Genomic DNA, 13,251 nt, shown 5'->3' on the forward strand with positions numbered 1-13,251 from the left:
GTAACTATTCCTTCACTATATCAATAGAAGTATTTCACCATTATTTGATCTAATTTAAGTATTATACTGTCCTTAACCTTATATATATATACATATAGCTATTGCGTCTTACATAACCAGGACAATTCAAATGTATTTTACAAAAAAAGTGAACAAAATGAACACCAACATACACTGGCTACTACAACCTAGTATTTACAGTTGTGCTGAACAGCGTGGTATGTAAAGGTGGTGCACATACAACATGGGTAGGATTTTCCTAAAGTATTTGTGGTTGTTACTGAATGAGGCTATACAGTGTATAAGTTCACGTTGTTCTATTTACTCCTAATCTGACAATGCAAACGTGTTACTAGCAGTTGAAAGTAGCTGTGCTGCCACCTGTTACAGGGTACTCCTGGGGGAACTGGAGAACTCCAAAACAATGAACTATTTGTAGCTGAAGAGTTGCTCACTCACAGTTTAGAGATGAGAAGAAAAAATAATAATTTTGGGCGGACATGAAACATGAAAACGGCGTAGGAATAAAGGACCTAAGGGCCAGATGTATCAAGCTTCAAAAGTGATAAAATGGAGAGTGATAAACAGCCAGCCAATCAGCTCCTGCCTGTTATTTTTCAAACCCAGCCTGTGACATGGCAGGTAGGAACTGATTGGCTGGCTGTTTATAAGCTTGATACATCTGGCCCTAAGTTTTATACATTGTCCCTTATTTGTATCTTGGAAGATGAGAATGAAAATGTAGATAGCAGTGGAGTTAGAGAGGACCTTGTGTGACGATTTTTCCGATGGGGGGGGGAGGGGGGGGAGCAGATGTGGAGCAACGGGAGAGGAGGATAAGTCTGGCAGCAGAGTTGAGAACAGATCAGAGGGGAGCGAGCTGAAAGCGAGTCAGTGAGAAGAATGTTGCAATAGGTGAGCAGTGAGATGGCCAGTGAGTAGATGATAAATTAAGCTGGGGGAGGAAATGCCTGATGCAAGTGATGTTTTGTAGCTGAAACTGATATGAATTGGAGATAAGACTATTTCTTAACACATGTCCTATTATAATAAACTTACCTGCAGACTTTAGAAAACCATGGACAGATGATGGATAGCACCTTTTACACTAGTCCCCCCAGATTGGTCCTGAAGAAATATTGCCCTTTCTCCAGCTGTTTTTCTTTGTCCTCCAGCTTTGCGAGGCTCTGATTCTTCCTAAATTCTCGACGCACATAGGAGGCGTAGTAGTCACGATCAGTAAACTGAAGTTTGCGCCCCTCACGCAGCAGGGACCGATACAGAGTCAGCACAGCATCACGGGACCAGCCTGCCATGGCAGGAACATACAAAAAGCTGGCCCTGCCAGTCTGTGGAAAGAGAAAAGATGTGATATGTTTAATAATACACCCTAATGGCTATTTACGTGTCCTGTTTATATAGCATGCAATTTTCCTACATTGTCTTGTCCTGTTGTTTCCTTATCTTGCTCATTTGTCATCCATTATTTATATGGCACCACAAGGGTTCCGCAGCGCCCAATTACAGAGTACACATAATCAAACCGAAAAAACAGTGACTTACAGTTGAGAATACAGGACGAATACAGGGTAAATGATTATAGGAACATCAGCCGATTACTGCAACATAAGTATCCAGGTGGCAGCAAAAAGCATGCTTTGGTGCAGTCGAAGACTACTGAAGTAAGAAAGGATAAACACATGAGGTAAGAGGTCCCTGCTCATAAGAGCTTACATTCTAAAGAGGAGGGGCAGACAGACAGGTGTGACACCGGAGGGGTAGACAGGGTGAGGAACAGAAGGTTAGGAGGACAGTTTGCTGGGTTTGGTGAAGAAGTGGGTCTTAAGAGCCCGTTTGAAGTTCTGCATAGAAGTGGAGAGTCTGAGGGGGAGAGGTAGAGAATTCCAGAGTAAGGGAGCAGCACGTGAAAAATCTTGGAAGTAGGAGTGGGAGGAGGTAATAAGTCGGCAGGAGAGCAGACAGGTGTTAGCCGAGCGAAGGGGACGAGTGGGAGTGTAAAGGGATATAAGGTCAGAGATGTAAGTGGGGGAGGAGTGGGTGAGGGCTTTGTAAGTGAGAAGTTTGAATTGAATTCTGAAAGGGAAGGGAAGCCAGTGAAGGGCTTGTAGAAGAGGGGAGGTGGAGGTAGTGCATACAGGGCCTTATTCTGATCGGTGCGGCCCGATCAGAATATGCGGCCGCAACCGTGCAGGCGAATCCCCGCCTTCCATACGGATCGCCACCTGCCGTCCGTACGCGGATATGTGGCGATCTGCATGAAATTGGACGGGGATACGCCTCCTCCATCTTGGGAGCAGCCCCTGCATTCGATGGTCGCCGAACATCGAATGCAGGGCCGCACGCTCCACCAGGTCCCGCAACACAAGACCACACGGACACTTGTCCGTGTAAAATCATGTATGGGGGCGGGCAGCTGACATCCGGCGATGTCAGATGCCCGCCCCGTACCCACGCGTCACGGCCTCATTACCATGCATACGCCCCGCGTTTGCATGGGAACGCCCATAAAACGCGGGGCGTATGCATAGGGTAATGAGGCTAAGTAGCCCCTCACGCCCCTCTACGCCCCCTGTGCGGCGTATAAAGAATCCGTGCGGCGAAATCGCCTGCACATGTGCAGAGTGACCTCTGCACATGCGCAGACGATGAACATCGGCGGTCCGTCCGCATGCGGGAATATCCGCACTGATCAGAATAAGGCCCTTAGTGAGGAAGATGAGCCGGGCTGCAGCATTGAGAGACAGGCATTTGTCAGGGATACCAGTTAGGAGGAGATTGCAGTAGCCCAGCCTAGATATGATCAATGAGTGGATAATGGTCTTAGTGGCATCCTGAGTGAGAAAAAGGTCTAATTCTGGAAATATTTTTGAGATTAAAATGGCAGGTTTGTGGGAGGTGCTGAATATGTGGTTTGAATGAGAGAGAGGAGTCAAGAATTACTCCAAGACAGCGTACTTGGGAGCTAGAGGCGATCGTTGGGCCATCAATAGATAATGAGATTGTGGGATGCGAGTTTGTGCGGGAGGGTGGGAAGATGATCATCTCAGTCTTGGTCATGTTAAGTTTAAGAAAGCGCTGGAACATCCAGGAAGAGATAGCAGAGAGATAGTCGGAGATATGAGTGAGGAGAGCGGGGGAAAGGACAGGGTATGAAAGGTAGATTTGAGTATCATCAGCATAGAGATGATATTGGAAGTCAAAAGAACTAATGAGCTCACCTAATGAGGATGAACAGAGAGAGAAAAGGAGAGGACCAAGAACAGAACCTTGTGGGACACCAACGGTTAGTGGAAGTGGGGGGGAGGTAATGTTATGAGAGGATACAGAGAAGGAATGATCAGAGAGGTAGGAGGACAGCCAGGAGAGAGCAGTATCACGCAGACCAAGGGAGTGAAGGATTCGGAGAAGGAGAGGATGGTCCACAGTGTCAAATGCAGCAGAGAGGTCAAGAAGAATAAGCAGAGAGTAGTGACCCTTAGATTTGGCAGCATGAAGATCATTGCGGACTTTAGTTAGGGCAGTTTCAGTGGAGTGGAGAGAACGGAAGCCAGATTGGAATGGGTCAAGCAGAGAGTGGGAGGAAAGAAAGTTAGTGAGGCGATTGTAGACAACATGCTCAAGGCTTTGGAGGTAAAAGGGAGGAGAGAGATGGGTCGGTAGTTGGAAAGGGTGTTAGGATCAAGGGTAGGTTTTTTAAGAATAGGGGAGACAATAGCATGCTTGAAGGCAGAGGGGACAGTGCCTGATGAGAGGGAGAGATTGAGGTGGGCAAGATGGGAACAGGCAGAAGGAGAGAGGTAGCGTGGGAGGGGATAGGGTCAAGTGGGGAGGTGGTGGTGGAGGAATGGATGAGGGCCATAACTTCCTCACCAGAAATATGGGACAAAAATGTTAGAGTTGGTGAGGGAAGGGGGAGGGGAGGGGTGGTAAGGGATAGGAGGTGGCTGGTTGCTGGCGTTCTGGTGGGATACAATGTCTTGACGTATGGAGTTTATATAATATGGTTATGCATTCAAACACAAAAACATTTTAAACAAACTGTTCATTCTAGCACCCTGCTAAGTACAAAACCTGTGTAGTTCCTCCCTCCTACCTGGGTTGTCACTCTCAGGCAGGAAAGAGAAACTGCACAGGTTTTGAACGGAGCAGTGTTAGAATGAACATTATACACTTAAAAGAGTAAGTTAAATCTTTTTTTGGTCCATGTTCAACACTGTATGGCAGGAGTCCTCAAACACCATTTTTTTTTTTTTTTTTAAAGTCACCTGAGGATATTTAAAACATAACAGTTGGTCATAAACCTGTGCACCTGCTGAGTGATCTGAAAAGTGTGTACTGTTTGGGGTCTTAAGGAGTTTGAGTACCAATGCAGTATGAAAACAAAAAGCAAAACCCTTAATTATTAATATGTTATAATGTTATTCACTATTCTCTGTAAAGCATTGCGGAATATGCATGTTCTATACAAATAACTGTCAGGTTATCTACAGTAGATAAACGCAGATGACCTGCCAGCTGCTGCAAAACTGCCGACATATTGCTACAAACTTGGATGTGTAGTTCCACATCAGCTAGAGATCCACAGAATGCCTAAATCTGCTGTTAAATCTGCCTCAACTGCACAATAAAATCTAATAAGTATAACTATCTATGTTCAATACATTGAGATAACATTTCCTGCCTTGTTACAGGCGATGTTTGAAAAATTACAGGAGCAGACTGCAGGTACATTTTCTCTCACTAAGCTTTGATTACTACCACCCTAAAGCTAAACAGCAATATTTGAAAATTCCTGGTATTTTTTTTTTTTTGTAAAATTATGATAGTAGTAAAAATGTAAGAAAAATAAATGTACTGAAATCAAATGTATTTCCATTCATTGTGTATATTGCCCCCCAATAAATCAATTTTAAATATGTTATAAACTTTTTAGTATATAGAATTTTTTTGGTGAAGTCTCCTACAAAGTAACTAACAGGGTATGTTACTGTGCTGAGACAAAGTATCAAAGTAAAAAGGAAAGTTAAAGGGCTAATAGGTCAGAGTTATAATAAATAAAGTGAAGGGCTAAGGTCGTCAACCCTTTTCTAGACACTTGTATGAGGAGACAGAGGTTACAATGGCACGACAAATCATGTAAATAAGGCTATTATGACTGCTCGGGCATGAGCTCACCCTCCACTGACCCAGCTTTCTTTGGGGAACAACTCCCTTGCCGCTCAGAACACTACAGCTCAGGGTCGCCGGTAATATGTCGAAGCTTCCGCTCTCCAAGGGGGTGGTAGAATACTTCCGGATTCCAATAAACCATAGAGAGGAAAGAGCTCAGTCACAATAACCCAGAGATGAAGTGAAGAAGGGCGCCTCTGGCGCATTGAATGAAGGGATGCATTGCTGGTAGCAGTGTTGCACAGACGAAAAGGCACAATAGTGAGCAGAAGTGACCTTTAATATAATAATAAAAGCCAAATAATAAAGCTGCTATGGTACAGTTTGGCTGGTGGGTGTTATGGGACCAAATGTAATGAGCGCACAGTTTTTGTGTGGGGCAAAACTGTACATTTTGGTACCCTTGTGCGTGCATGACCCAGAACGAGACATGGAGAGAAATGTAATAGGGTGCGTTTCTAATTATCACATTAAAAAACTGCACCATAATGCATGTACATTATTACATAGTTGCATGTACGATTTTAGGCCGAAAATCGCACATTTAATAGATTTTTTTTTTTTTATTTGCGATTTCTAACTTTGTCTTTAAGGGAATTTGCAGGTTTTTTTTGTAGTAAAATGTAAAACAAAAATGGCATCCCCCCCACCCCATGTGGGTTAAACTATAAATGATAGAAAATGTCTAGAGTCGACAGTTGAGACATAAAAATGGTTGACATATCCTATTTCGACATTGACATGAATTTAGGTCGACTTGGACTTGGTTGAACTGAATAAGGTCGAAATAATTTTTCCACATAGCCTAATCACAATATATTTATTTACAGTTACTATACCTTAAATGAACCATTGTAATCAATGCCCATGTTAAACATTTATTTATGTCTAGTTGATATGTTTAATTTGTGATCAGTATTTTCTATAATTAGCTGGACATTTACTGTATGCTCAGTTGCTGGTTATAATCGGTGCTGTTCTGATGGTTTATATTTAGTCCTTGCACTGTTACCTTTTATACATATTTTTGTGGTATTTCCACTGGACCCTTTACCTCCCTCAATCTTTTTTATTTCAAGATGTACTTTTACTTTATTTAATTTAATGTATACAGTAGCTATTAGAAGTAACATTTTATACATATTCATAGTGCCCCAAAAATAGTTACTTCTTTCCCCCCTTGGGTAGTGGCCCTAATTCAGGTCACCTTCGCACATAGGAGCGATATTTAGCGACTGTGTATGTGCATAAGCTTTTATGCACATGTGCAGCCGCTTGGTGCGAGCAGGGCAGAGAATTGCTTGGTACTTTTGTATTATCAGGGCGCCCGCGAAATCGGCTGAAAATTGGGCGCAAATCGCATGCAAAAATCAGATGCGATTTTGCGGCCGATTTTCAGCCGATTTTTTGCGTTTTCCGGCCGATTTGCATGCTGTTCAATCATTGCACACCCCCAATTTCCATCGTAGTGCATCGCATCGCATGCAATATAGCGGCATGCGATGCATGTGATGCAATTTGGTTTTTAATTGTACAAGCACCCTGATGGGTGCTTACAATGTTATGCGCCACCCCCACTATCAACGCCAACCAGTAGCGTGGCGAGCGCAGTGGTACGCACCTTTTCATACCGCCACTATCCACGGCGGCGTGGAGTTGATTTTAGGTAGTGTGGCGAACCCCGCGAGGGGACGCGGAATACATGTAAAGTAATCCACGTCCCCGCGCGGGGCTCACTGCGCTCACAACGCTTCGGGCTCGGTGGCTCGCTGCGCTCACCACACTATCTAGAATCAACTCCATGTTGACGTGGATAGTGGGGTTATGAAAAGGTCGGAGGACGCGTACCGCCGCCCCTCGCGGGCTCACTGCGCTCGCCACGCTTCGGGTTGGCGTTGATAGTGGGGGTGTCATTGACAATGGGGGTGCATTGCGAATCGCATGCCACTTGCTGGCATGCAATGCTATGCGATATTTAATTGTAGAATCGGCCAATACATCGGATGCGATATCCAGAGCCAGATTAAGGTCTAAATGGGCCTGGAGCTGAAAATTATCAAGGGCCTATTATGCGCAATAATAGGGGTTGCGGCCAGCATCTAATAATGTGGGGGACGTGACCAGTGTTCTGTTTGGGTGGTCTGCTCATGGGTGTGTCTCTATTTGTGTAAATACTTTCAAATAATTATATATGCCTGGAAAAGACAGGGGGCTGGCATAAGAAAAATGCAGGGAGATATATTGGCGGGTGCACTCCAAAGGTGCACCCGCAGGACGCCGATGTCCTAAGATACTTGAGGGGTGAGGCGGCACTCCAGTCATAAAAAAATACTGAAAGCCGAAACTTGGTAGACAGTATGTCAGCACCTTTTATGTTGTAACCTAAGTTTACCACACCATATACCCCTTATACAAATCATGCAACACAATAGTAACCCCTTATACTGTACTTGCTTCTTACACATTATGCCACATAGAATGAGACAAAATTCACACCGATTGAGCAAAAATTCACGATATGCCACACAGATTAAGGCAAAATTCACATTTTGCCACATGGATTGAGCCAAAATACACACTATACCAGGCATGTCCAAACAGTGGCCCTCCAGCTGTTGTGAAACTACACATCCCAGCATGCCTTGACATAGTTTTAGCATTCCCTAATTGCAAAACTGTGTCAATGCATGATGGGACTTGTAGTTTCACAGCTGGAGGGCCATAGTTTTGACATGCCTGCACTATACCAAACAGATTGAGCAATAATGCACAATATGCTTCATAAATAGGGGCATTGCGCGCCAAAGGCGCACATAAAAAATTTACAACATAATGCTCATTACATGTTAAGCCTCACACCATAATCTTCATTACGTATTATGCCAAACACCATAATGCCTATTAAAAATTATGCTACATAAGTGTTGTATACCTACATGTTCATTGCCAGGGGTTCCATGCTCATTGCCAGGGGTTCCATGCTCATTGCCATGTGGGATTACATGCTCATTGCCAAGTGGGAATACATGCTCGCGGTAACTGGAGGACAGTCACCGCCGGGCAGAAATGACAGCCATTAACAGCCGGGCAGAGAACAGGGGGCTGCCCGGCTGTATTCAGAGCACTGCATGTCCCGGCTATTTGAAATAATACCCCTTATATACCAGAAAATGCAGCGAATATGGTCCCAGGATCTTGCAGGGACATTCTCGGACTGGCCCCTTTTACACAAGCCTAGTCCCTGCATTTTCTGGTGTGAGGGGGAGAGAAAACCACCCCGCCCCCCTTTAAACAACCAGCTAAATCTTCGGAACCAACTGACCCATTTACATGTAGCCTTCAGATGATTTCGGTCCAGTGAAACTGGCCCGTTTGGTTCCAGAGAAATCTGCCCTCAAACAACATGAACAGCCATGAAATTACATTTCAGAAATGAAAAAAAAAAAAGTTTTAAGTGTAATATCTCTAGAACCAATGAACCCATGTGGACCAGGTATTAGATTGAAGGCCCAGCGATTTGGGTTAGACTGAGATCAACCTCAAGTTTCTGTGATGCTGTAGGGCAGACCTGGCCAAAAGGTAGATCCTGATCTACCAGTAGATCTTGGGGCATCCGCTGGTAGATCACAGCCAAATTAACAAAATACACGTGAACTTGAACATCTGACGTTTCAGAATGCCAGCTCCCGGTAGTGCCCCTGATGTCATGACGGCACCGGAGTGCTGTGAAGAGCCCTCTGCAGCTGCTATATATCAGTCTGGCCCCACACCCACATATGCTGGGCTTACCGCTCTGTACCAGCACAGAGGCTCCTCACAGCACCAAGTACATCCTGAGCGACTCCTGGATGTAGTGTGTGGGGTGTAATTGTCTGATATGGGTGGTACAGTGGCTGCAGGCTGATGCTGCTGGAGTACAGCCGCCGCCTGCTCCGTTAATATGATACAATACCCGAGTGGTTCCGTGCTTGTGTCCTGGTTATCAGTCGCTGACTGACTAATAGATCCTATAACAGAAGAAAATGGCTGTGTGCTGTCGGACCACAGTGTAACAAATTATGAGCAATCACAAATATTCTGTTCAGGCAGCAGTCAGATGCGGGTACTTGGACCACATATAGGCCCTTATTCTGATTGATGCGGACTTTACCGCGTTCTTACGGATTGCGTCTTTACGGCGTCTGCGCATGCGTGGAGAACGCTACGCGCATGTGCCACGCCTTGACTCGGTACCAGTTCGGACAAAGCCCGTCCAAAACTGGTCACCGCAATCAGTCGGGAAATAGGGGCGTATTATGGGCGTCATGCGGAATGACACATGGGCGTAGTTTCAAAGTGGGCAAAACGGGGCGGAAACATGGGCGGACACGGGGGAGTACACTTATGTTGGGGGGCGTACATTCGGAAACCACTCCGAATGCACGCGAGCAAAAAGGGCTGAAATGTGCGGTGTCCACAAGTGTACTATTGCTTTGCGGACACCACTCGTTCATGCGGTAGGCGAACGTACGCCTAATGACTACAACCATTAACACCTGAACCCAATACAATCTACTCCTTTACTCATTACTCACTAATAGGCCGCTTGTCAGTGCTTTAATTGAAACCATTGCTGCTTCAAGGAAACATTACTAGTCCCCCACATATGCTGTACTTCTCAGACACTTAAAAACTGCTAACAATTGACATGACAGAATATTAATACTATCAATACACATGTGTATTCGACATGTACTCATGAAACCACACATTTTGGGTAAAGTAAACACATTTATTTATATTCATGTCACAGTCAATGCCACTGTCATGCAATGACCATAAAATTAAACATCAAAACTATAAACAACATGCCAGGAATGCAGCAAAATAAATAATAATAAAACACAAATATAATAGCACACAGATGGACTCCAGCACCTCCTATGTGCCACTGCACATGTAGCCAGTGGGAAATGAGGAGGCTGCTGGCCCTTCTACAGCAGGGCAAGCTGCACCTGACCATTCTACAGCAGGGCACCCTACACCTGGCCCTTCTGCAGCAGGCCAACCTGCAGCTGGCTCATATGCACCATCAGCAGACTCATTTGGAACACAACCGGGGACTTCACCAGATAGTACCATGGCCATCACTTCAAGTACAGCTGACAGTAATGCCAGGCACAAGAGGGCAACAGGGGAACCACAAAGGACATATGAAGCAAGGGCTCATGTGGTTCCCCTCAGCACGTGATTGGACACAAGAAGCTGACACACACAGCACAATGGAAGATTTGGGAACACATAACGGTAGAGATTAATGCGGCCACAAGTTCATTTCCGACCACGTTTGGCCTTGGTAGGCTCCTTGGCCTGTGCAGCAGCTCTTCGGGGACGCCCAGATGCTGGGGCAGGTGGAGCAGATGATGTGGAGGGGTTGGCTGGTCTACCCCTCCTGCCAGCAGGGAGTGTTTCCGCTGGTAATGCACCAGAAACGGATGACATTAGGACCCTGTTGCTGGTAACCAGCTCCACCATAAGCTCATTATGGTGGAGGAGGAGATCATTTTGGCGGGTGGCTTGCTCGGCCAGCACCTGAGCACTTGCAGCCATGGCCTGATGTGACTCAGCCATGGCCTGCATGCTCCCAGCGATGGACTGCTGGGTGCTGACCAAGCTCGCCAGGATCTCCTCGGTCCTACGCATCCGTTCTGATGCCAAATCTCCCTGCTGGTTGATGTCCACAAGCACCTGGGCCAAGGCGGCCAAATCGGCTTGGCCCGATGCCTGCTGCTGCACAGGCCTACCTCTGGGGCCAGGTGGCACGGACTCCTCCGCCTCCTGAGCAGAGTCCTCACCAAGCGGTGGGGTGTCTGTGGGAAAAGATAAACACAATTAGGAGACATTCTACGATAATTACTTGCACAAGTTTATGGCATGACCAATATTTACCTTCCAGAAAAGACGCAAACACTTCAGCTGGGGCCTCGCTATCCATCGTGCTCACCCCCCTGATCTCCTCAACTGAGATACAGCTCTCCGCCATCTCCTCCAGGGGGGTGAGCTCTAGCCCTGATGGCATGGGGCCGGCCCCAGATGTCTGGCTGTGTTCCCACCGCTTGGTCATCTTCCTCTTCAGGTTGGTTTTGAAGTCCTGCCACCTGCAATGTAAGTTGACATATTAATACATGTCACTCCCAATGTTAGCTGTTGCAGCCATTGCTCTGTGCTACATATTACAACATGTGATTAATGTCCCATATATAATATTACATGCAACTATGATATCAACCGTTACAATACACATTCACAATCACCCTACTCTAACTCTCAAGGAAATAACATGGCAATAATGTATGTGTATCGTAACAACCTCATGTGCCATTTGCAAAATGCATATAAGCATCAATTCAATCATTACTTGGCTATTACTGGCCACATGTATCACAAAACAACTTGCCTCTTCTTCACATGGTCCGTCTCACGAACTTGTGGCGCAACTGCATTAATCTCTGCCGTTATCTGTTCCCAAATCTTCCATCGGCGTGTGTGTGTCAGCTTCTCGGATGGACACTCTATCCAATCACGTGCTCGGGGAACCAGGATGGCCAGCTCCTGTGCTTCATATGCCTTGTTTTTTTTTGGTGGTTCGGCTGTTGCACTGGCTCGCCCCTTGCTACGTCCCTGGCCACGCCCCCTGGCACCAGTCGCTGCACTTGAAGTGCTGGCCATGCTACTACCTTGTGAAGTCCCCGGTTGTGTTCCAACCAATTCTGCTGATGGTGCATATGAGCCAGCTGCAGGTTGGCCTGCTGCAGAAGGGCCAGGTGTAGGTTGCCCTGCTGTAGAATGCTCAGGTGCAGCTTGCCCTGCTGTAGAAGGGCCAGCAGCCTCCTCATTACCCACTGGCCGCATGTGCAGTGGCACATAGGTGGTGCTGGAGTCCAGCTGGTCAAATAGTTGCTGCAGATCTGGGTCCACCTCTGGTTGTGATCCAGACATGTTAGCAACAACATTGTCACCTTCTAATACCCCTTTATATACTGTTTGTGTATCCTGTTTGGCGGACATCAGCGGCAGCTGCGTTCCGTGCGTGTGCGTACGTCGCTGTTTTTTCGCGCCGCATACGGTGGCTGAAATTCCATTGTGTAAAACCTGGCGAAAGTTCTACATGAAATACTGGTCACCAATGCTAACATTGCATAGAATCTTCTGATACACCTGTGACTATTGCACAATACACATGCTATTTTCTAGCATGACATGACATTTGATTCATGACTACTGTGGTATTGTGGCGTTTCATTGCAAGCTAAAAGCAGCCCAATCCCTTAGATAATCCAGGCCACAAATCATGCAATACTCATCTCTACTGTTATAGACCACACATGTGACAGCCCTATAAATAGTGAGTTTAGTTTTGGGGGAAGTTCAATATAGGTGCTAATTATTATACCTTGGACAAGGGATCTTATGTGTTTGTTATATCTTCATTATTGTAGTTGATACTATCCCTGATGACTGGTGAGTACATTGATTTATGCTATCATGTGTTGGGGATTATTTCCTGTGTTGATGTATGATTTGTTTGCATATATAGATATATATCTATATATGATGTTGGAATTTATTCACATGTTTCAACATTTCAAGGAGCATGCAGGCAGGCAGGCAGGCAGGCAGGCAGGGCTGGTGTATAATGCTGGTTTCAGGATACCTGCAAGTGTGTGTATGTGTCTTTTACACATAAATGTACGCATACACATAGATGCATAGAGTAATTAATGCTAACTACAGCTATGCGTTGCTAAGCTATAGCACGCGTTGCTTGGCGGAGCGCGGCCTTATTGGATTTGCTAAGGGCATACACACTGTGTTTTATATATATCAGATTTGTTCATTGCCATACATCAACACTACGGTTTTGAAGGCATGCGAATTTGTCACCATTTGTGTTGGCGCAGAGACGCTGTTAATGTAAAAATGAACAATAAAGTTATTATCACAAATAACTGTGATCAACCAATGCCACCACCTGATTGGTTGATAGATGCCATTGTCAACATGGCGGAGACACGAAGGGCA

The 13,251-nt window shown here is 45.6% G+C and overlaps 1 protein-coding gene across 2 annotated transcripts; it reads right to left on the bottom strand.

Annotated features, from left to right (window-relative positions):
• Positions 1-1,103: 1,103 nt before the first annotated feature.
• MIURF (mitochondrial elongation factor 1 upstream open reading frame) lies at positions 1,104-5,347 on the bottom strand. Of its 2 annotated transcripts, none has more exons than XM_083156505.1 (2): positions 5,208-5,347; positions 1,104-1,349 (listed from the first exon to the last, which is right to left on the bottom strand). In XM_083156505.1, exon 2 carries the CDS (start codon positions 1,314-1,316, stop codon positions 1,104-1,106), a length of 213 nt encoding a protein of 70 aa, XP_083012631.1. In that variant the 5' UTR covers positions 1,317-1,349; positions 5,208-5,347. The 2 variants fall into 2 exon arrangements, with proteins under 2 accessions (XP_083012631.1, XP_083012632.1); XM_083156506.1 differs by having other exon boundaries at positions 5,197-5,334.
• Between the last annotated feature and the right edge of the window lie 7,904 nt (positions 5,348-13,251).

The sequence above is a fragment of the Crinia signifera genome, chromosome 8 (genome assembly GCF_055691185.1).
Source record: "Crinia signifera chromosome 8, ASM5569118v1, whole genome shotgun sequence".
NCBI classification, from domain to species: Eukaryota; Metazoa; Chordata; class Amphibia; order Anura; family Myobatrachidae; genus Crinia; species Crinia signifera.